We start from the raw sequence: 25,368 nt of genomic DNA on the forward strand, positions 1-25,368 counted from the left end.
TGTGAGCTGGAGCAGACAGTTTTCTAGGTGAATTCCAAATAGAAGAAAAGTAAGAAAAAAAATCAATGCCAGAGAAGTTATATAGTAATAGTTACACTTTTTCTTTATGATACAATACATCAAAGATGCTTTCTTGCCAGCAATCATTCTTAATTTATTCCAAGTTTGTGGGAAATCTTGGTACCTCAGAGCTCAGTGTGCTGTGCTGGGGACTGTCTGTAATTTGGAAATATTTAAAATAGTGTTGTCAGATACAGCCTAGTTCTTAATAGGTTTGGGGAGGGGAGCAGTGTGAGAAGAGCGGTTACCTCTCAGCAGTCTGTATGGTATTGCACAGCCTTTGCAGGGGGGGCGCAGACATAGCGAACCATACAGCTTCCCATAGTCAGTGTGCACCTGGGAGAGGGTAACTTGCTAAGGAGACATACAAGATCAGAGATGTCATGAGGAAAAGGAAGCAGGCCAAAGATACAGGTCAAAATTGTGTGAATCTGGCTACTGGTTGCACTAGAACACATACTGGGCTTCCTCCAAAGGAGTTTAAGTGAGTGATGAAGAGAATGGGAGTTGCTAGTGGTACAGCCCTCCAAGAGACATTTTTTCCCATATGTTGTGGTCTTGTCTCCTCTCTAAGGACAGAGTCTCTGTGAGAGTTAACATCACCTGAAGTTTCAGCATCTATCTGGCTAACAGGACTTTTGTCTCAACTCTTGCCTCCCTGTTGCCCATTTTCCAGATAAAAATGTAGCAACTGAGTAGCATGTTTCATTGTAGCCTTCCTAGATAATTTCAATAGATAGTATGTAACAGTTCTTGATACACTTTGTATAGGACTAAATCAGTGTTCTCTTTAAAGTCTCAGGCAAAGAAGCAGCACCTGAAGGGAGCCTACAAACAGGAAGGGAATCAACTCTTTGAAAGGGTTGATAACTGCAGGACAAGGGGAAATGGTTTTAAGTTGAGGGAGGGAAGATTTAGGTTGGATGTCAGGGGAAATTCTTTACAGAGTGGTGAGGTGCTGGAACAGGCTGCCCAGAGAGGTTGTGGATGCCCCATCCCTGGAGGTGTTCAGGCCCAGACTAGATGAGGCCCTGGTCTAGTATTGAATGTGGAGGTTGGTGGCCCTGCATGTGGCAGGGGGGTTGGAGATTCATGATCCTTGAGATCCCTTCCAACCCTGGCCATTCTGTGATTCTGTGATCTTCCTTCATCCGTATCTTGAATGACTGGTGTCCCATACTAGAACAATGCTGTGCATAGGACAGTGCATACATGCAGCAGAGAAACATCTTAGAAATCAGGTAGACATCAATTTTTCCAATTAGAAAACTTGATGACATCACGAAATACAAATAGTACCAAGTTTATAGTTATTTCGTTATTGGCAGAAATCACTTTTTAAATTAAATAATTCAGCCTTTTACTTGTTCCTTTAGACTGCAGTTCTCTGTGATATTTATAATGCTGCGTGAATGGATAACTGATGCAATCCAGGATTTGCACCGTTTGCTGTTTCTCAGAGCAGCCAGCCTGGCTCCTACATCTGCAGGATCCTGCTCTGCTGCAGACAGGCTGTGTGACCCACCAGCTTTCCCCACGGTCTGCTGCAGGGCTTTCCGCTCGGCTGAGCCAATCCGGGGCTGCTGGCAGGGCAGTGCTGCCAGTGGGCTCCTTAGCAGTGCCTCAAGCTCCCTCTGGGCTGCTGCAGGCTCTGGCCCAGCTGGGCTTGCAGGACCTGATAGGGGTAAGGGTTGAAAAGGCTTGCTGTGCTCTTTGGTTTGGGATGATTTTGCTACGCTTTGTGGGGAGCAGTGTAATCTTCTTTTTGGGAACGCATCTAGGCCGTATTGTTTTAAAAGTTTGTGAACGTATCTAACGTGAGCATTTTGCATCGCTAGTGTTTCTCTTCTTTTTGAAGCCATACTTACATGTATCAGTTGTGTTTTTGACTCCCTTGCTCCCACTTCAACCCCTAAGGGTAAAATGAAGTTAGGTAAAATCCTCAATGTTTGTTTTGCTGGGGACATTGGGATAATTCTGTTGTTTAAAACTGACTGAGCTTTGGCAGGAGTGGTCTTAAAATTTTTGGGTGTATTCATAAGGAACAACCACTTCTCACGTCTGTTTTGTTTCTTTAATTGGAGTTTCATTTCCCCTACCAATACTGAAACCTTTTCTATTGTCTTTCCTTTGTTCTCATATTGATGTTAATTGGCTATAAAAAGGAAAGATTTGTAAAAGATGTAAAAGTATTTACTGTTACTGATTCTAGATTGACTTAAATGCTGTCATACTGTAATCACATGAAAGGTGCTTTTTTTAAATTCAACTTGTCTTACATTAAGGTAGTGCAGCATTCTATAATACCTACATTGCAGTGATTCCTTTCCATAGCATTGCTGCAACAGGGAAAGGAGCTGTAGTTGATTCTGTCTCTTGTACTACAGTGTCTAAAGGAAAAGTAAATGACCCAACTGCTTTTTAGTTGGATGATTAACTTGGAAGTAGATTTTGAACATGTAGTTCGGATTTTAAAGTTCTCTGCAGGAGCAGAAGGATGCTTCCGCTCCAGCTGTTTTATGAGCAATGACAGAACCTGTTTTCTGAAACTGTCAATAAAAACGGTGGGGGCAGTCGCAGGTAGCTGTCACTTTCAGTCTCAGGATGTGCCACGCTAGGTCGCTCACTTTTCACTGTGGGCATGGGACATGTATTTCTTCTGGGGATGAATCCGTAGCACCAGTTTTGTTCTGATAACAGCATCTGGCACTAGATTGATTTAACAGGCTATGAGGTTTGCTCTTTTCAGATATGCACTTGTACGGCAGCTTCTGTACAGCTCTGACATGGCCACACGCTGCTGTTGTTTTTTCTGCCTCCTAGCAGCACGTGTGAAGCTAAAGCTCTTTGACACCTGCCATTTGGACCCTTTTCTTACTGAAAAATGTCATCGTTTTCAGACAAGATGAAGACAGATATCTGATCATTCTTCCCTTCACAGAGATGTGCAGAGGGCATGGTTTGTAGACAAATGAATAAAGGGTTTCAGGCCATAACTATACAGTTAGTTTTATTAGTTTAGTACGCTAAGTAGTTTCTGTTTGATTTAGGGGCTTACGGAACAGCTAATATGGAAAATATTAAAGCATGATAACTCATTGTTACATCTTGCAGGGGTTCTACAACCTATTTTATTGCACGGGTAAAGTATAGCAATTGTTCCACTGTTTTAACTCAAGATATTTCTCACCAGTGGATTTTGGGGACAGACAGGAATGATGGTAGATAAAGATTAGAATGAGAACATTTTGAACTCTTCTAGTCAATGAAGTGTTTCATGTAGGACAGTTTCTCTGTGTTCATCTAAGTCAGAAAGCTAACAGAGTGGGACTACATATTCCAAAGTAATTACTATTTTAAAGAAGAAGCTTTTAAATCCTGTGCCACATTTGCTTCCCTCATGTTGTTGAAACCTGCTTTGTGCTCATGAAGAGGCAAGGCAGTCGCATGGTATGTCTCAGCGTAGTCATTGTTTTTTTTTTGAAATAGCCTTTTGTCTTTGAGTACATGCAGAATATATAAAATCAACTTGCTGTCCTCTTCTCCACTCCAAAGAGTGTAAAATGGCACTTGATAGTCCTAATATTTTCCAGCTTACAAGAAAGTAGGTAGTACTTGAAAATAATGATTTCAGTAACTGCATTTTTGAATATAATTCCATCTTTCCAGTATTGGTCACACATTTCACCTGTTCTTTATGATCTGACTGTTGCTCTTCAACCAGACTGCATAGTTAAACTGGCTTTGATTTCTGGTATTCCTTTTAACTTCTCTATTGTTCTGTTCAATAGGTTCTAAAAATCTGAGCTGTCTACTAAGAATGCAATTGACCTGCCTGGTGCAGGTCAGGTAATACGTGTAATACCATGTATTAAGAGAAGAAAAATTGGTTATGTTAACTTTGATGTGGTGATGGCTGCCTTGAAATTCTGGCACTTCAGAAGCTGGTCTATCAGCTGATTATTGCCCCTGCCATAGTTTAGAAAGCTTTTGGAAAAGTAGGGTTAGTGACTGAAAGTCATACTGTTGTCCTGTATTTGAATTTGCTGCATGACTATCTTGATTTGAAACAGTATAATTTTTATTCCAAGAAGTAGGTTGAGTCAAGTCAAGAGATTGCTTTCTTCTTTGCATGCTGCAGTTTCTGGTAAACTTGGCAGAAGACTGAGCAAGTTCTTTCATTTTGGATAGAAACATATATAGACTTTTTTTTTTTTTTTTTAATTTGGAAGACTGTGAGCAGTTTCAACTAATATTTTCTGTGGGGAATTACAGAACGTGACTGAGCAAAAATGTGGGATCTGTATCACTCATAAACATGTGGGCTGTGTGAGGGCAGCTTGTGCCCTACGGAGCTCCTTAGTGGGACCTCTTCTTTAAACCTTGTCATTCCTCTCTCCAGAGCTGATTGATTGGCAGTCCCTGTAAGCTCTTCTGAGACTGCAATACTTCATGCCTAGAGGCATTCAAGGCCAGGCTGGATCTCTGCTCAGACTGATCTAGTAGTTGGTGACCCTGCGCGTAGCAGGGGGGTTGAAACTGGATGATCATTCTGGTCCTTTTCAACCCAGACCATTCTGTGATTCTATGACTGATTATTGCATGGTGGACTTCCATATAAATGTAAGGTAGTATTCTTTTCTAGCAGACCTTTCATCATTGGATTTCTTCCTCGCCCGTATAATTCTTATCAGTTATTTGAAGAAGTCACGCAATAATCTTTTATTTCTTCCTTCCTCAAGCAGAGCCTTTGGTTTTGTCGACACAGGTTTATGAAGAATAGATTTCTTAGGTAATTTGTTTAAAGTTTTGTTAGGTTAGTTAACCACAGTCATAATTAAACTTTGATTGTGAGGGCAGTTGTATTTTGGTGCAGATAATCTTATTATAATCAAAGTAGAAAACTTGCACCCGTTTTGAGGTCAGTGTGCCCTTTGCTTTTAGGTTGACCACAACATTCTTCCAAATAGTAACACTGGTCAATTCTTTGTGATGTGTCCATTTCTCGAAATGTTATTTTAAAGGCTTTTAGTTGTAAATCAGGATTTTGGAGATTGTGGAAAATTGTTTAAAGTTACTTTTATGTTTGTTATTAATCTGGCATTGCATTTGATTGTGAGAAATTGACTTCAATTTAATACAGCAGTCCAAAATACTGGTAATGTTAATGAAAATGTCAGGAACTGTATATGTCTTTAACTCAAGAAACCTCTGGACTGGGATGTGTGTATGTGTAAGGGTTTGTGTATGTCTTTCCTTAAATGCACCTTAGATTTTTACAGTTTTCAAAAGGCTTTCATTAAAAACTTACCGAAAAACTCCCAAGTTTCTTTAAAAATATTTAAAAAGTACTGTTATACACATGTACATGAAGTTGCAAGATTTAACTTTTAATATATTTGTTAAATGTATTCTTTATTATTATGCATTTTTGTAGGTATTTAATATCTTGGCATTTTTTAGTTACTTGATCTTTTAGTTTTCCTGGAAAAAAAAAAAAAATTAAGAGATTAGAAATGTGCACAATTTGAACGATTCTTCATATCAACTACGTAATGCTTATTTAGGCTCAGTGAGAAGATTATTTGTCCTAGTATCTTAGACATACTTAAAGCATTTGAATACAGCTTGTGTGGTGTGATTTCTGGCATAAAGCTGAGGGACCACCAGGTGGTGCTAATGGAACACACTTTATGTTGCATTAGTGACACATGAAATGTCTGAAATAGAGCATAAATGAGACCAGCACGATGTACAAACATTTATTATCTATTTAACAAAACTACTTTACCATGGCTAAATTGAAATATTGTATAGCAGCTTTGTTTCGGACTCTTCTTATTAAAAATAATAATAATGAATTGCATTATAGGTGGAAGAGACCATCTTTTTTCTTTTTTTTTTTTTAATAAAGAGAGCACTACATGAAACTTGCTTATCGGTGTGTAATGAGTATAGCCTGTTATGATGACTTGCTTATTCTTCTACCACACAATGACTTTCAGTAGCAAAACTTTTGTTAATACTGTTTTAACTGCTGTCATTTTACTCAGTATGAGAATTGTCCTTCTAAGGAATGTACAGAAATTAGGCTCATTTATGTTTTAATTTTCCTTGGAAAGGGGAAATAATTTTTCATTAGATTATTTGGCTCGAAGATTTGGAGAAAAAAATATAGATATATGTTTATTTTTGAATACATGTTTACCTACAGATTTTAGGTGCCATTTTTAACAACTCTTACTGGGGTCCTGAGTACTTCTGGCTCTTGTTAAATTGCATCCTTTAAAAAAGAAAAGAAAAAAAAAAAAAAAAAAGTAGTTGGTGTGTAAAGAACTGCGTGGAGCACCATAAATTTATGTGGCCCACTAATTTGAGCAGTTTTGGTTTTGGTTTAAAGTGCTCTGACATTAAAAAAAAAAACACGTTCTTTGAAAGCAGAGCATTTTACAACATTAAATTACTGTAAAATTGTCCTAGATAGCACTGAATTGTTAAATAAAGAAGAATAAAAACAGTCCCCCAGATTATTTCCGCACCAAAGTGGCACTCTCACCCAGTCAAAAGAACAAAATCCAGGAAAACTGCTAACGCGAATCCCCAAACCTGTTTTGCTTGTAATCCTGTACTGTGGCGAAGCTCCATGCTCGAGCGCTGTGTGTGCCAGTGTCACATTAGCAACCACCTCGCTGTAGCTAAAAACAGTGAGTAAAACCTCTCAACAGCCGCTAATATGTCCGTAGGATCTTGCTTTGCTACGGTTGCTTGACCCAGAGAATGGTTTCTTTAGCATTTGTGGCCCTGTGCATTTACTGTGGGTAACGACTTCAATGTATTTAACATCTGGATTTAACTGTCCTTGGGCAGCAGTGCGGGTCTGTTCCCCCTCCTGTTTCAAGTCTGCTCCACCAAATAGTTTGTGGAATAGTCGTGTGCATATACAAAGCCATCTCACAGTGGCTGTCAAATATCCTGTGTATGCGTCTTCTGAAAGTGTTTTTTGTATGTTGTTTTCCTGCTTGAGATATGTTTCTTTTCTTTTCTTGGCTTTCCCCCCACCCCTTTGCCCTGTGAATAAGTTTTCTTGCACGTGAGAAAAGGAAATCTGCTCTTTTCGACTGTTTTTTCTCTCTCATCCTGAACTGAATCTTATTTACTTATTGTAGTAAGGAGCTCTAGTTCTACCTACTTCAAAATTTGGCACAGTGATTTCCTTTTACTACTGCAGAATCTGAGTATTACCACATTCCTCATTTCTGAACATTGTCTATGCAGCATTAATGAGAATCAATAAAATGTTAAGTGTCCTGAAGTCCCCATCCAAATCTTTTGTGTTGTTTTTTTTTTTTATTGTTAACAGACAAAGTACTGAGGGCTATCAGGCAGTGTTCTGTGCAGTAATACAGTTTATAGTACAGCATTGCTTAGCTAATAGTAATTTAAAAATAGCATGGAAAATAATGAATGTGAATAGCAATTTTTATTGGAAGGCAGTACCAGTAGAAAAGACGCTACATTTAGAAGTTGCTCAAGAGGTTAACTTTTGGACCTGTTGGAATAAAAAGATTGAATAGAGGTTAGTTAAAGCTGTTGGAAGTATGTGCTAATGTGTGGGGGTTTTTGGAAGCAATTTCTCTTTTACGAAGAAAGGGAGAACTCGCCAGATGCTGCCTTTATAATGTGTGAACAGGTTAAGAAATACATTCTGTTGCGTTGTTCTTTAAACTACCAGTTTCTCAGGAAGATCAGTTTATGGCTTCTGTCAACATCTTCATTTTTCAGCAGTCGTGTTTTTGTGATCTCAGACTGTGTTCTGCAACTAGTTTTGCTGGTGGCTGTCAGTTCTTTCTGTTGGAGGACATAGGCCATTTATATTGTAGTTATGCTCCCAATGCTGAATCTTCTGAGTCTTGGTTCCATTTGCTGTGTCCAGACTGCTGCCCATCGGGTCCAGGCAGTTTTTTGCTCTGTTAAACCAGTTGTTCAAGAGGTTCTGAAATTACAGGAATGCCGAAGAGCATGGGATTTTATTCTCTGTGTTTTTGAATGATCCAATCTGTTTGTCATATTGAATAGTTTTTGAGATTCCAGTAACTACAAAGTCAGTGTGTCAGCAAAAAAATCCAGCCTAGATTGAGTAGCAAACAATACAGCATTACAGTATGCAGCAACCATAAGAAATGTATATCATTTTTATCTTTGCATTTTATATTATTTAAAGCTTAACATGCTTGTAACATCGAAAGGGTGTGTCTTATCTCCCTACTATTCTCCAGCTTTTTCTAAAGGAGGGCGTTTCTAAATTTCAGTTTTTTTATTCCTACATTTGATGTACTAAAAGTTCTTTAAAGAAAAATTTATAGCCTCGTTTAAAGAAAAACTCTATAAAGCAAAGTTCTGAATTTATTGAAAGGTCAGCTGCTTAAGGGTTGAGGTTTCCCTTCTTACAGCAATGATAAAGTTATTATAATGGGTGAAATAATAAAAGTAAAAGCAGTTCTGAAACTAATAGTAACTCTTTCGGTGTAGATGTTGTACCATGTTTTAATTATTAACCTGAAATTCGAGTTCTGTTGAAGTTTTGTGAAGAAATATACTGTTTATTCAGTGGTGTCAAAATTTCCCTGCTGCAAATAAACTTAGACTGCGAATATTTGAGTGCAGTTTTCTCTTGAGTGAAACTGAGCAGTCCAGGGTTTTTTAATTGCATACTGCGATTTGAATCGCTGAGTTTATCATTCCAGAATGAGCTTGAGGTGTGCTGCAGATACACAAACCGTAGCTGAGATTGCTACAGTTAGTAGCAAAAGACATTCCGTCTGCAGTTTTCTTTTGGGATGACATTAAAAGCGTGGAGAAGACAGAATTAAATGCTCACTGAGGAGCAAACTGCAGTTCAGCAGCTCGGTCTGTGCAGAGGTGAGGCTTTGTCCTGAGCATGTCAGGCAGTTAGCATTAGACAAGGTGTGCACGCACATGACTTTAATTCACACAGTCCATGAACAGATATTAAACTTCCCATCCTAGGTGTTTTTAATGAAATTATCAGGTAGGTTTTTGTTTGCTTGTTTTGTGTCTGGAAGCCTGTTTGTCTGCTGACTTCTGGTTACGCATTTTTTTATGTTATGAAAGTGTTACAGAGATTGATATTTATAATACAAAACTGAAAAATACCGAATGTTGTGGGCTAGGGATGGGTGTTTTGGCTTAGAGATGTTTTCTTAATTAATAGGTATTTCTTAATTTTATAGGTATTCGTTTCATTGAAAAACTGTTAAAGCTGTGAGGCTTTTAAAAAAAATGAACATGTTAAATTAGGTAAACAGTAGGTCTTTCAGGTGCGTTGTTCTCAGTTGTTGTTTGATTGTTCACCATTTTATTTTGCAGCATTGTCAGTGAAGCAGGAGCATCTATCTACAGCGTGAGTCCAGAAGCATCCAAGGAAATGCCAGACCTCGACCCTAACTTAAGAAGTGCAGGTATTGTGCATTTTTCAGCGTGAAGCTCCATTCTCAGACTGTACTGCTTATAATATAATGTTTAATAACAGTCTAAGTATATTAAAAAAAAAAAAAAAAAGAAGTCTGCTTTCTTTTTGAACTTAAGTTCTTAGATCACTTCACATCTCAGATCCTAGGTGTTCAAATCAGTGACGTCATTGTCTAGCAAGGCCTGCAGTGTGAAGGCTCCATTGGATACAGTCCCATACCAAAATGGTAAAGGAGAGTTTTGAGGGATTAAATATGGCTGATGTATTGTGTAAACTTTCACATGTTCGTGCCCACACGAGCAAGTTCTCTCTTTTTCCTTGTAGGTAAACAAGTATCTGTGATAATTAAACATTTTATGGCCTAGAAAAACTTGAGAGTAGAGAACAGATTATTTTAAGATTTTGTCATCTTGAAGGATGATCATGTCTCTTTCTTTGCATTTGTTGTGACTACTTTCCAGGACTTCATGCAATGGAATGTAGTACTCCAGAAATACTATTTAGTTCTTATTTTTTATACCATTCAGCATGAATATTACTCAGGTAATGCAGTGTAATTTCTTAGAAATATGCAAGTGTCAATGTTACCGTTTTCAGAGTTTTCTTAAGGAATGGTCTTCAGAGATGAAATTCCTGGCAAATTCACTGCTGTCTGAACTAATTGTGGAGTTTGTTGATTGGGAAACATCTGTAAGGACAGGTCTATGGTTATTTTGTATTACTTCACTTGTATATTTTTGCTCATGTGTCTTCTTGTGCTTGTTTTTATTCATTTTTTGCTTTTCCTACAATTTGCTATCATACTCAATCCAGTAAAGCACAGTTAAAATTGCAGTAGAGCTCTTAGATAAATCTCCAAATGATGATGTTCTTAATCTTTTTTAGTAAGCTTTTGGCCAGGAAGTTGTTAGGAATGCATCAAAATTGGTCATCAGAAAACAGCTCTGAAGTTATGTGGTATCTGAGGGTAAACCTTTCCAGGATTTCCCATGTTCCTCTTTACTCCCATTTCCACAAAAGGAAAAGGGAATTTGTGTTAATTCAATGTTTTAAGAGAAAGCTTTTGCAAGGATTTTGTTTTGAACCTCTGCATCAACCATTCCCTTCCCAAGACAGACCTCAAGCCTTTTTCTGCTTGACTCATTCCTTCCCGCTTGCAAACTGGTTCCACTCTCATCGTTTTGTCCCTGGGCCAAAGAGATTTTGCTTGTGTCATGGTATGACCTGAGCAAACATTAGGCATGTGACATTTATATGTTTGTGACAGATGCCACTAACTTTCCTGTGGGCTGAAGTTTTTTCTGTTGTTATTTGAGTTGATATAAATGTACGGAGGAACACTCCGAAGGGGAAAGTCTACTTATTAACAGTTTACTTTTCCAAATATAGGCAGTTTTCCTTTTTTACTGAAGTTAGTTTCTGAAATGTTCAGACACTTTTATTTTGTGTTGCGTGACAAAATACAGTAAATGAAAATCAAATTTGTAATACATGATTGATTTCAGTATTAATTATCTAGAATTCATCATTTCTCCATTATTACTATGAGGTTGCTTCAGGCATAACTTGAACATTATTGCATTTGAAAAGTTTGAAAAGAATCAACTCTTTTAATCTGCCACAGCAGTACCACAGAATGGATATCAATTAAAATAGGATACTGTAGAAAGAAAACAAAATAATTGCATAGATCAGTGGCTGCCAGCTTTTTTGGAAATGACAGTGAGAAATGTATTTTTTACAGCAGAATCTTTCTGGAAGTTTTAGACTTCTGATATTTTTCTAGATGTCTTTTGGTGTCAATTTGTAATTAGCTGAACTGAAGTTGAAGACACTTTTTTTTTTTTTTTAGCTAAACAGAAAAATGTGACAACATTAGAGGGAAATAGTAACTGCCATTGTCTTTCTTTGCAAATGTTTTTAATAGCTTTAACTTTTGTGCTTTTGATTTTTCCTTTGTTTAATTTGCACCAAATGGAAAAGTGACATGGTGTCAAAGCTGACTTGTTTTTTATTTTAATTGTTGTGTTACATCATGTCAAGTTCTGTGCTTACATGATAGCATTTAATACACAAAAAGAAGCTGACAGCTGCATGATGAAGTGTGACATTTATAGTTAAAATAAAAGGTACAACTGATGTGAGATATCTTAACACAGTTTGCCACTTTAACATTTCTCTCAATGCAAACTTAAGGTTTTTTTTAGTTACACAGGTAGGCTTATGTTTGCCAGGTACATGGATGTAAAATATTAAACATACAATATTAGAACTTTCAAATCTTGTGAAATCTGACATTTGCAGTTTAGCAACTGTAATAAATTCCATATATTATTTCATATATTTACAGATAGAAATAGAACACATAAATCCTACTTTTGAATAAATAAATCTATTATCCTAGTAACTCCTTGGCTAAGTGTATAGGGGGGAAAACGCATTTATTGGGAGTGCTAATTGGATATATTAGTTAAGTCAAGAATTCTACTGGTTATTTTTATTCTCTTTGAGCTGCCTTTGAAGACTGTGGAATGAGTGGGTGCCTAAAATAAATAGGAAAGGTAAAATAATTATACATACTTAAACTAGAGTGGAAATTCTTTATAGTCATTCATACAGTGCTTTTTACCACTGTTGTGGTTAAAAAAAAAAAAAAGCTCACTTCATAAGCAAAAAAGCTTGTATTCATGTTGCAGTCGATGGAAGAGGATTTGTCCAGTTTTAGAAACGTCATCCACAGGTGGGTACCTCTTTCTGGCCTTAGGCATTATGAGCTGTGACATTAATTCTTTATGTTGAACCAGGTTCTCTTATAATCTTTATAGCACTAAATGTGAATATTTCATGAAACCGTAGAAGCTTCTGTACTTCAGGTTCATTTCCTGTAAAATTGTGTAGAGGGGGATTCAACTAAGTACATAGTAAAGAACTTGATGAAATCTAGTTATTTCTATTTTAGTAGTGTGAGAAGGTATTTTTGACCATTTGATAGTCATTCTAGGATTAATGAGCACAACAGCTATTTTTTTTCAGCCCTACAGAATTAGGAGATAAGAGCTTGTAGGACAGAGAAGTAAAAAAGATTTCCTACTTGGTAGGCTGAGGAAGTTCAGCTGCAGCAGTTGAGGAGGTAGCTTGTCTAAAAGCTTGTCTACTGGGGTGCAATGAGTTTTGGATGAACTGGCAATCGAATTGCCACTTGAGAGTGAAGAGGGTAAAAGGCTTCCTTGTATTCTCCATCCCTGAAGCTTTAGAATAGACTGAGGGGCTCTCTGGTTGAGATTTGCTCGAGTTTTTCTTACTGGAAGGCTGAATGCTAGTTTCCTTTTGAAGTATCTCTAGGAACCACGTTCAGTGAACTTGTGTGACAGTGTAAATATATCAGTCATTATTCATGCCATCACCATTGGTTCAGAAGACTGTATTTGCATGAGTGAAAGAAAAAAGCTAAACTCCATGCCACTTTGAGATGTGCTTTGTGGCAGTCAATATCAGCTTGGTTTTGGTTGGTGTCAGTGAGCCTGTGAGCGATGGAATTTGGATCTTCCAAAACTTGGTATTTTGTTTTACTTTCATCCTTTTCTGTGTAATTTTGCCCAGGGGTTTATTTTGATGTGCAGAATCTGTAATGCTGAGAAAGTTAGGTTTCTTAGGAAAAGAAATGAAATGAATCCATGCGGCTGTCATTGTGTAGATGCCACCAGACTTTTTAATATACTTTTTTTTTTCTTCCACTTCTGTAATTCCTTTTTATTGCAGAATTTTTGGTTGAATAAGGTTCACTAGACCAAGTGGGAGGATGGGGAGAGACAGTGTAAGTTGTACAGGAAATATATGTACATGTGGCCCTTCTCAGCATTGAAGGGTTGATGTGCGGAAAGACAGAATTTATGTCCTTCCCAGAGACCTGAAAAATTTCTTGGGCTGTATCTTAAATAGTGTTTTGTTATTGTTCTTGGTGCAAAGTGATGCACCATTGTTTGGCATATATTCAAATCAGAATTTTTATTTTCTGCTCTGTAAAAAGACAGTTGATCCATTGGAATACTCACCTTTTTTTTTAAGCCACTTTTTGAAGTGGCTTAAAAACACTTAAGAAACAGAAAACTGCTGAGATCTGACCTGATGTTGGAGAATTGCTATGAGGTAATTGTGTATCCCCAATCAGATACGCACTCAATAACATTAAGTGAGGAATTATTTCATTAAATTGATGAATTACCTTTCATTTTTATATGACCGTTCTAACAAGCAAGCAAGCTTCTTTCACTCTTTAAAAAGGAAATTAAAAAATATGTTCACTGCACAGATTCATGAAAGTCATGCATAACAAGCATAAGTACTAGACTTATTTAAACATGGAATGAGGTGGGAATGGGCATGTCTTTTCAGACATTGTGTTTGTATTAACTCTTCTCAGAAGTGATCTTGTGTGAAGCCTCATTTACTTCCATAATTGAATATGATCAAATGCATTTGGATTTTAATTTGCCCTTCTCTGCTCAGCTGCTGAAACAAAAGTTACATACTTAGTGTAAGGTAACATTGTGTAGTGCTCATTTTCCCCCAGCCACGTCACCCAGTTAGAAAAATAATGAGAGTAGGTAAAGTGCTGCATAAGATTACTTTTTGAAAAGATTTGGTGTAGTGAGAGGGCCAGAATGTGTGTCATGCGGCTTGCACAGGTATGATCTCGTACAGAAACTGTGTTGTTTCTAAAGGATGATTTCTGAGGATAAAGAGTCTAGGAGAGCAAAAGGTCACACAGCACAGCTTGCCTTAGCATTGTCAAATCCCATCTGCTTGTCTTCTCTCCACAGGGCAGAATACATTGGATTATTGTACATTCAAAGTTCAGCAAACCACTTGCACTTTTCTTTGCAAAAGAAAGCCTTACAGGCTTTTGGGGCTTGTTAGGACTTTGAGACTGTCACGCCTACAGGGTTTTATTCCCTTGGGTGCTGTTAAAGATAGAGACATGCAGTTCAGAGCTGTCATCATGGCCAGCAGATAGAAGGTAAAGATCAGAAAAAATATAATTTCTTTTGACTTTATCTTAAGGAAAGTAAAACAGTTTGATGATTAGATGTGTGGGACATCGTGCCTTGTTGTCTTCTTGAGCTAATTTCTTCATCTTCTTAAAAGAGCACTACTCGCCCTTGGCAACCCAAGAGAGAAGGTCATTTCTCAAAAACTTTATTGGACAGAAATCTTATGGTTAAACTGTTCATGCTGCTTTCTGAGTGGAAGCTTACTTCTACAGCTTTCTGTAGATGATTGGTGCAAGATCTGCAAGTTTTCAGAAAGAGTTAGAAGAAAGGAAAGTAAGCTCTGAATTTTGTGTGCATTAAAAACATTTTACTTCTGCTACAAAGTCATACCTGTTTAGTTGGATTGCATGCAATTCCAGGTGAAGAGAAAGAAATTACATTTTGTATTACATGAGCTTCTTTCTACATTTAAAAATGAGTTTATTGTGCTGTTGAAAGTCAGAAGGTGCAATGGTTGGAAACAGGATGGTTGATGAACAGCATCAGGAGGGAGGGAGGGCTTGTTCCTTCTCTCCACCAGGACTGCTCTTACAAGTGAGCAGAAGCTGGTCTGAAAGTGGGAGCTGGATTCTACTGTTTAAGCAACAGTCCATAAATACAGGTTGTCTGAGAACGATGGGGCTTCTTAAAGTTGTTCATGAACACGTGTACAAGCATCAGGGTTCTTTTTGAGAAATAGGGAAATGGATTTGAGTTAAGCGGAACAGTAGTAATATAGTGCTAGTTCTGAATGAATTGTTACACAGCTGTCAGAGATGTTTGTCTGTCTTGTTATTCTTGTTATTCTAGACAGGAATCTAACATGTTTCCAATCTATGCATACTTGATGGCATACATGAGATATATGTGTATTTGTATCAACATCCTTCTAATCTGCACTGTTTCCTCTGAAGCAGTAGAACGTAGCAATGGAGTTGGAGGAGTTTGGTCTTCTGAAATCCAGACCCTCTGCAATTCCTCTAGACTCCTGCCATGAAAAAATGGGTGGTTATCCTGAGCTTGATGAAAACTCTCCTATTTCACTGTATTGAATAAGTATTTTCACCAAGCTAAGAAAGGTTTATGCATGTAGCTATTAACTGAGTGCCATTCTCTGAATGGGTTTTAAAGTCTGCAACTGATATGTAATCTTTGCATATTTTGTGGAAAGATGTGACATTCACCTTCCTCTCATGTGCTTATCTGGATCTGAGTTCAGCTGATGGACTTTGTCTTCTTCTATTTGTCTTCTATGTAGAGTATTACTTGCTGCACTTACGATCAATCTGAAAATATGCCACCAGTCCTACCTAAAAGCAATCTCCTCAAGTAGAGCGTTAGTCCAGGCTCTGGTAAAGGCACTTGCCATTGGTGTTAGATTTGAAAATGGTTTGTTTCCCTCCCTGTGCATGCAGATCTATGCATATGTATTATGTACATGTATTATATGTACTTTCCTTAAAAGGCCTTGTTACCCCTTTGAAGCATTGAGCCAGGGGAGTGACAAATACAAGGCTGCTCTCTAATTGGAGAAGATTTTTGCTTTGCTTTTAGTGCAGCAGTACAATTCACAAAAACTGCTGCTGTTTTCTTTTTTAACTATAGGCATAGAAAAGGACATTTTGGTCACTTCAGAAATGTTTATTTTCGTTGCTGATATAAATAAATAACTCTTGTAAGGTATGGAACTTCAATTAGTTTTCACATTTTGTAGTCATAATAATCAGTGCCACGGTGATGCAGTTAAAATTAGGACCAGTGATCTGAATGTGAAAAGTGTACTGACAGTTTTTACCTCTTAAGCTGAGCAGATGGGAAATAGTTTTCTGAATTCAAACCATCCTGCAAGACTAACTGATTTCTAGGGCAGAACAATCACATCATGCTTCAGTTAAATGGTTATATATCTCCCACCTAAGATTGAATTCGGAGAAAACATACAAAACAAAGCAAAACTATTATCCCATGATATAGATTGAAATATAAAAAGCGTTAATACTAAAGAAAAGTGGGTTTTTGGGGTGTTTCTAAGAAGGAAATAGTGACTTAAAAATCTGCATTGCAATACTCACTTACTGAGGGTTTTCTCTTAATTCTCTTAATTCTTCCTTGCTTTTTGTATTTGAGCAGTCTCTTTTAAAGATTTTTGTAGTAAGTAAATAGAACATTGTCGTTCATTATTTCATTAATCTTAAGCAAATAACAGATTATCAGTTTTATGGAGTTAAAAGTAAACTAAAATGTAACCTTTTTAAAACAAAAACCTGCTCACTTGCCACAGAAGAATTTTGGATGAAATGCAGCTGTTGAGCAGTTGCTTAAAATAAATTGCATACTTTAAACCCACCAAGAAGATATATGAGGATTCAAAACTGTGTCACAAATCCTGACCTACTGAGAAAGAATGCTTAATGAAAAGACTACTGTACATTTCACTGTATCCTTTGCAAGGAGGGTGAAATTCAGGTCAACAGGATAGAAAGCTTCCAGGACTCAGGAAACCCGAACAATCGATCACTGAGTAAACATTATTGCAGATACTTATGGAGAGTAATTGATCTTGAACACAATAATAAGCTTTATAAAAGGATTTAAATAAGTGGTAATGTTTCCATATCTACCCTCATATGATATATTGGCAGTAATTACATGTGCATTTATGAGTTAGTCTTTGATTACATTAATACATTATTTTTATTTAATTGACATTTTCTGTTTCACCCAGACTTTTAAGGTGTAAAGGTTAAGTTAAGAATGGGAAGGGGATTTGTTTAGTTTGAAGCACTTGTAGTTGCATGTCTCAATCGGAACAAAATACAGGAATTATAATAATAACACAAAAAAATGTCATTTATGACAAAATTGAAGTTGTAGCTTGTGGCTGCTATCTATTTATTAAAAATAATGATAATGTAACATGACCCATTACCTTCATATCTTCATTGTTTCAAAACATACATGAGTGTTCCCACTCGAGGTAGAAAAATCATCATGGCTGCTGCTGGGGGCACATTCTTTTCTTTATTCTTTATGTAAAACCTATATGTATGGGTGTTAAAGAGAAGCCACCATAAAACTTGGGACTTGGTGTCCAAAATTGTTTTGCTGCTTGTCATAGCAAGCACTTGAATTCCACTGTAACTAAAGAGATTTGAGGTTTTTTTTCTCTTTCCACCCATGGTCATTCCTGGTTCATTTTCAGTCCCTGTCCACTGGCATTATGCTTTTGCTTCATGGCATGGCTCTTGCATATAGCACTACTACAATATGTGATTGTCTGGACCACAAAAATTGGCATGCTGCCCCAAAAGTAGGTGCAATACTTAAGATTATTTATAATCTATTTCGTTATGTAATTGACAAGCTTTCTTGCTGCTCTTGAACCTTTATAAGAGTACGCATACAACTTTGGCCATAATTGTTAGTTGACATCTATTCCACTACTCAGGGGAAGCAGGTACCCCAATTTATAAGTCTTATCAGTATTTGACAGCGAACGCTGCTTTCTAATCTCTGTGAAAAATGATATTGCTGATTGTAAAAACAAAGTTTAAATACGTAATTGTGTTTGTGAGGACAGTGTAGTCTTAATTTTAGTTTTTTTTTAGTTGGGGATGATGAGAGACTTACTGTTTTTAGATAGGGGTATCCAGATAATGAAGTATTTTTGCAAGCTCAGGAGGGCACATCTTCTCATTAGCTATCAGTAAACAAAACATTTTAATATAGTCCTGTTTTTTCTGTAAAGATGAGTCTGGGACTTACATGAGTCATGCAAGTAGCTCTTACGCAAACTTTTCACCCACCACACTGTCATCACTGACAGGCAAAAAGACATAACTATCATTTTGTCTTGTCAAATAACCAAAGGATGGTGTGAACTGAGACCACCAAACAGTTAAATTACCTTTTTTTTTTTTTTTTTTTTTTTTTTTTTTTCCCAAAACAACAGAGAAGGTCCTAATGACATTGCAGGATTTTGTTAAATATGCTTTCTGATACCTTCTTTTTCTTTCTGTTTGGAGGTGAAGTTCATCTGCATTGAAGTCAGAGGACCACCTAGGCAATCTTGTCCCCTCTAGCTTTAAAATTTTATATGAATTTACTGCATGGCAGCACAATATGTTGCTGTCATTCCAAATATTGCAATGCTGTTTTTTTCTTAATTGACAACTTGAAGAAGCTTTGCGTCTATCTGGTATGCAGTTTTTGTGGTTTTCTCCAAGAAGCCCATGTATCCACAATATTAATTCCCTTTAATATTGAATAACTTCTTTCTCCATTTTATCATATTTTGCAAATTGTATTTCAAATGTCTCATGTTTGGTTCACTGATTACTTTGAGAAATCCTGTTTTCTGTTCTTGCCCTACATGCAGTCATGATATTTTTGAATTTTTGGAGCAAAATTGAAACATACCTTAATAGTGGAAGTAAGAATGTACCACCTAATTCATTGTCATTATTCTAAAAATTCATTATTTGTAGCCATTCCTGAAATGTATTTCAAACATACAAAAATGTCTTTAATAAATATTGAAGTGTAATAAATATTAGTGTAGTATTTCAGTATGAAAAATGCTCAAAATGTAGTGATGTAAGACCATCAAGTTTTACTACCTATGATTTTTGCAGTCTGGTCTGTAGGGAGCAGACCTTGCATATCTGCAGACCCCTCATGATTTCAGTAAGACTGTGCTTGTACTGCAGGAATCTAGATCAAGGATGAAACAGAGTGGAGCCTTATTGCCACCTGAAAAAATACGCCTATTGAAGCATTCTATTTCTGTAAGAAAAGGTGGCTTTGCCTATACAGGGGACAGCAGATTTTCATCTTAATTCAGTGTAGAAGTGAATTGGTTCCTAGGGATAGCGTACTCTTATTGTTTTCCCTGTTCTGCTTTTTTTCCTTTTGAATTTGAAATGTTCTGGAATAAAATAGTGCAGTGGAAACTGCAGGTCAGCGTCTCACCGGCACATGTAGTAACTGCATCCTTTAAACCATACAACTGACTGCTAATCTTCAATATTGTAATGATTTCCTGTATCATCCAGGCAAGCACTTAACTATGCGTGACTTCATGCATGTGAAGAGTTTCTCTGGTTTGGGTGGGAATACTGCCATGCATCTGTGCTGAAGGGCTTGTCTGGGTCAAGACCCACATCTCTGCTGGAAACTTCATTGGGATGCAATGACACTGTCAACCTAACTTAAGAAAAGTGGTATCTAAATTTTCCTTTTATCTGAAGATTCTTTAGAGAAGTTTATATTTGGAAATGTCCTGAAAGATGTAATGAAAGGACATACGGGCAGTGACAAATGTTTGCACTCAGCTTGTCTAAAATGCAATTTTTGAAATGTTTTTCGTATGAAGTAAAAAAAAAAATTCTGTAAAAACTTATTTGGATATTGATTTTATGACAACTTTTTGATAAACAAAATGTTTGGTGCATGCATTTGGCTAGGAAAAATCTTTTGAATGTTCTGGATCCACACTGCTTTCAAGGGTGTTGTGCTCCATTTTTGTTTGTTAGGGGACTGGTGATAGGTACCTCTAGTGTTTCAAAGTAATTAATGCAGTACTTACAGGAAAGCATTTCTGTAGTAAGCTATACTTGTGTGAGCTATAATCAGTGTACTTGCACTGGTTGACCTTTTCTGATTTTTGACAAGAAGGCATATGTGATAGCCTTTGAATGCAGAACCTCTCTCTTGGAGAAGCACATGTATCAGATGTCACCAGTATAGTGCTCTCTGAGCTGAGCTAGCAAACTGCCATTGTCAGCATGTTAAAATTGATAATAGAAGGTATGAAAAAGTCTTGCATGACCGAGCACTGAACTTTGTGCTAACTGTACATTTACCAGTGCAAATCCTTAAAACTGAAATCTCTAATGCTGTACTCAAACGATAAGTTTTGTGGTTATGGTTCGAGGAGCTTGCATAACTAATAAGCATTAGGTATACTGTTTTGGCTTCAACTATCAAAGTTTAGTCGAGTTCTTTTACAAAATGCTGTCAAGTCTTTAACAATCTGCAGTAGCGGTAGCTGTCATTTAAATTAGGGCCTCCAAGCTGATTAAAGGGTTGAGGCACTTTTCATACAAGGAACAGATGAGAGCTGTGACCCTTCATCCTAGAGAAGAGAAGGCTTGGAGGGATGTCACTGATTTGTGGAAATACCTGTGAGGGAATGAAGAACAAGGCAAACTTTCAATAGTTCCCACTGACAGGACAAAAGGACAGGCATATCGAAACAGAAGATTCCACCTGAACACACACACACACACACACAAAAAACAAAACAAAACAAAACAAAACAAAAAAACAAAACAAAAAAAAAAAAAAAACAAAAAAACCCTACTTATTTACTATGTTTGTGAGTGTATAGAGTGGCAAAAGCTGCCCGGAGACTATAGAGCCTCCATCCATGGAGACACTCAAAACCCAACTTGACACAGTCTTGGGCAATCTTCTCTAGCTTACTTTGCGTGAAAACAAGAAGTGTGATAAAACAACCTCAAAAGATCCTGTTGAATGTAAACAATTCTATGTAAAGCTTCTCTATCTCTTATATTTACTTTATACCTAGCTGTAGAAAGCTATCTAAAGCTTTATATGTATGAAATATTTTACTTAACAATATGTGTATAATTGTGTGTCATTTAATTGTATGCTAATGTATATATGTGTATATAAATACATAAAATTATCTCCACTTTTTTTTTTTTTTTTTTAATGATTGCGTAGGTATTTTTGGCCAAATTACCAATTGCATATATATTTTTATTCCTGATTCTTTTCTGTTCTCCCTCTGATCCACTGTTCATTTTCTTAAAAATGAATTCAGAGGTAAAATAAATTTTAGAAATCTCCTCTTGAAGTGCGGGGTTCCTTCTGGACAGAGTTTTCAAAGCAGTGCAGTCATCTTCTGTCCTATTTTTCTCACTCTTACACAAGTACATCTGGAGGGTAAAGCAGTTTTGGCAACAAGACCTGGCCTTTGAAAACTTAGTTAAGAAAAGCTGCGCTCCAGTGAAACTTAGTTTTGCTCTGAGTTTATCAAATTTTTTAGATCTCTGGGCTAGGTTTGCTTTGTGCACTTCATTTTCTGCTTTTTTTTTTTTTTTTTTTTTTTTTTTTTTTTCTTTTTTTGGTAGTTGCTTAGGGTGTTCTTTGTTTGTTTTTCAGTATTAAGAGTAACTCCAGGTTCTAGTATTGTTTGTTAATGTTTTCTTTGATATAAAAATGAATTGGGGGAGGGGAAGCTTATAAATGTAATGCTGAACAGTGGAACATACCTCTTTCAGTGTTTGTAGGAGGGAGCACAGTTGTAAATATGAATGTAGCTCAGTATCAGCAGAGTTGGACAAAGGTTGAGAATTTGAAGTTTGAAATTTGTAGATAGGTATTTTCTCTAAGATTATGATAAGTAAAGTAGTAATCATTAAAGTAGACTTGAAAATTTCAAGCTAGTTTCAAGTATTAGGATGTAGAAAAACAGAAATTTTTCCCCTGTGCTCTTCCATGGCAATAATGGTGGAAATAGCTTTATTTTTTCCTACCTGGTTATGGCAATGACAATCTGTATATTGATGTGTTTTGGTATGCACATTTGATTAAAAGATAGCAAAGGAGTCAACTACCTGAGAACTTTATCTGAAGTCGATACTGAATTTTGTGGTTGAATTATATAAAAAGTTTCAACTCTAAATGTGCAGGTTAACTTAGAAAATACAGTATTTGAGAAATATTGGATGGCTACTCCATTCATTTTTTTTAGTGCATATTTGTTGCTACGTATCTTTGATTTAACATTAAAGAGTGTAATTTAAATTGTTAAATGTCTATAAATGTTAGTATTGAGACAAGGGAGAAATTTACTGTACACAGTTCTGCTTAACTTTGTGGCCTGAGTATTGGATATGATGTTGTTTTACAGTATGAAATCTTCTTAAGGTCTTTGTTTGAATTATTCAATTAAAAAAGTTTGATTAACACACTCTTTATCTCCTGTGTCTAACAGTGGAAAATAATTTTATTTTATTATTGATAATTTCCAGATTAAAAAAAAATTAAATACATAGAACACGGAAAAAATAGCAAAAACTGTTGTATGCTTGTGATTTTCTGTTTAAACAATTGTTGTTTTCTAATTCTATTTTTCAGTTTCCATAGCTAGACGCGTACAAGACCCACTAGCTGAGCTAGTGAAAATTGAGCCCAAGCACATAGGAGTTGGAATGTATCAGGTAAGATAATACATATCATTTAAGTAATCCATCATGATAGAAGGCAAAACCAAAATGCTTTTTTATAATCAAGTGCCAACTAGTTACGTCTCCTTTAAGGGATATTTGTAGAATTCGTGAAGTGGTAATAAAATGCTTTTGAAAAAGTCAAAGAATGCGTCTTCTCTAATCTCTAGTTTTAACGATTGTGATTGAGACTCAGAAACTGCTGTAGCCAGATTTATAGTCTATTAAAAACATCAAATCAGACAAGTAATTTGATATGTAAAAACCTTCTTTTTTCCCCATTGTTACAGCAATGGGGTTTTAGCTCTTTGTGTAAAATACAATAGGATATTGATCCCTCATTTAGAAGCCCTTAATTTGTGCTATTTGATACATTTCTCTGAAGTTTATAATAAAAACTTTTGTTTTGAAGTTTTGCATTTACTAAAGTTGATCTGGAAAAAGTTTGGCAACTCATTTATTTTCCTACATCTTCGTAGGTTATTTCTTGGAAGTATCATCTACCTTCAGAGTATATTTACCAAGGGAATATTGTTCAGAAGTGATACATAGGACATTGTCATTTTCTAGTACATTAGCATCGATGCTGGGAAACATTTATTCACATACTTTATTCCAAGCAAACAGAGAAGTTTAAAACAAAAATAAAACAGAAACTTTAGTATGTGCTTATCTCTATTTTCGAGAGTAGAGAACGTAAGTAAATTTGAAAGACTGAAATGGGAGTCAAAAAGGAAAGTACTCTAACTTTTTTTTGGATTGGTGTGTGAGTGTTAATGGGGTGGGCTACAGTTAAGAGACTAGAATCATTTACTGTCACGTGACAGGTTTTGAAGAGATGTGTATCATGGATTATTGTACTATTTGGCTTTTTTTTAGAGGGAACCGAGGTCAACATTTTGGTTGGTAAAAGTAGTACTCAGTGCTGTTTTTGCAAGCTGTACTTATATTGCCAGAGACTACGTTTTATGTTCTCATGTTCCTTGCTAACTGTGGAACTTAGCAGTAAAATTAGCTTATGTCATAATCTTTCACTATGAAATATACCACAGCTTATGAGGAAGGTTAGATATAAAGGTTGAAATACTGAAGTGTTCTTTGACTTAGGTATCCAGATTTCAGTAAAAGTAGGTTTTAATGGTGGCAGCCAAAATTGGGGTGGTCTTCTGGCAAAAAAAAGATTCAGTCTGAAGCATACTTGTTTTGTTTTTCACTTGTGGAGATAGCTTGCTTTAATTTTTAAAGTAGCAGTATTAACAAATTATACAGATTATCCTTGGTCTTGGTTTTAAGGTAGAAGAAAGTACGGTGTTCTTCTTTTAAAACAAACAAAAAAAAAAAAACTTGAAATGTGATGTCCTAATATAAGCCCTTCGAGTAAAAATTCATTATTTTTAACAATTTTTTTTTTTTAAAGTCTATTCAAAAATTAAAAACAGTTATCTTTGAATTATATACTGTGGATTCCTCAGTGCTCCTAATTTTCATTACTTGGCTAGAAGGCATTGATTTAGATGTACGCTATCTACTGTGACCCATGTGCAAATTGTACAAGCATACACTGAGAAAAAAAAAAGGCATGGAGTTGGTGGTAACTGTGTGTTTTGGGGAGCATTACTGCAATAGCCATATTGTAGTGGCTCTTTACTGCTGAAGCCTGTGTGATTTACTTGAGACTGATTTACTTGAGACTGTAATGGTACTGATAAGTGCTATTTTTCTGTCTCTTTCTGGAAGATTCTCGATCCACTGGTGATGTTTTACTAATAAACATCTAACTATGTTATTTTTTCCATGTCCAAAATGGTTATATGAAAAGTTTTGAAGAAATACAAAAGCTTGGTAAGAGTAAAATCCCTGAAGTTGCTCTTCCCCACCTGCCTGCACTTTTAAGTCTCGTCATAGTTTTGTTAAGTCCCCTGAGAAGGACATAACCTCATCAAGATTTTTAAGTGTCACCCCAGAAGCCATAGCATATTTGCTCAAAGGCAGAAAACAAACAAGTAAAAAGAAGGTGTGAGGATAAGAGGCTGAACTATTATGACTTGCTCTCCTTCAAGAGTACAGTTGTTTACATCTCAGAAGCCAGGCATCAAAAAAGTGATTTTTATCCTATGGACAATGCCAGATTAACAGCTGATAGACTCCTCCAGATAAAGAGTACATTAGGTACAGAATTTGGTATTATACAAGAGATTTTATTGTACTTTAATTTATAACCTGATTGCTACCTATAATTTTCATGAATTTCTTTGATGAAATATGAGAAGTGCAGTCTAGATCAAAAATATAACTGGAGTTACTTTATCAGCCCGCTGTAACTGTAAACCTAGTATTTGCATATGACATCTCTTTTCTTAAAGATTGTGATAAATCGAAATTGGACAAATTTAGACTTGGCCTTTCTTGTCCTGAAGGAGACACAGTGCGTAGTCCTGTGCTCAGTCAGCTCATTACTCCTCAGATAGAGGCAACTGAGGTTGACTGCCGTGAAAGCCTTGTAGCAAATCAGAAATGTGATTTCATGAGA

The 25,368-nt window shown here is 36.3% G+C and overlaps 1 protein-coding gene across 4 annotated transcripts in view; it reads left to right on the plus strand.

Annotated features, from left to right (window-relative positions):
* Positions 1 to 25,368, plus strand: part of SRBD1 (S1 RNA binding domain 1) — a 122,698-nt gene that overhangs the window by 48,556 nt on the left and 48,774 nt on the right. For all 4 annotated transcript variants that reach the window (XM_052677162.1, XM_052677179.1, XM_052677154.1 and 1 more), the window contains 2 exons: positions 9,448 to 9,539; positions 22,750 to 22,832. In XM_052677162.1, coding sequence (XP_052533122.1) covers positions 9,448 to 9,539; positions 22,750 to 22,832 — 175 coding nt within the window. The remainder of the gene's footprint in view (positions 1 to 9,447; positions 9,540 to 22,749; positions 22,833 to 25,368) is intronic.

This window comes from Tympanuchus pallidicinctus, unplaced genomic scaffold, assembly GCF_026119805.1.
Source record: "Tympanuchus pallidicinctus isolate F22 unplaced genomic scaffold, pur_lepc_1.0 scaffold1, whole genome shotgun sequence".
NCBI classification, from domain to species: domain Eukaryota; kingdom Metazoa; phylum Chordata; class Aves; order Galliformes; family Phasianidae; genus Tympanuchus; species Tympanuchus pallidicinctus.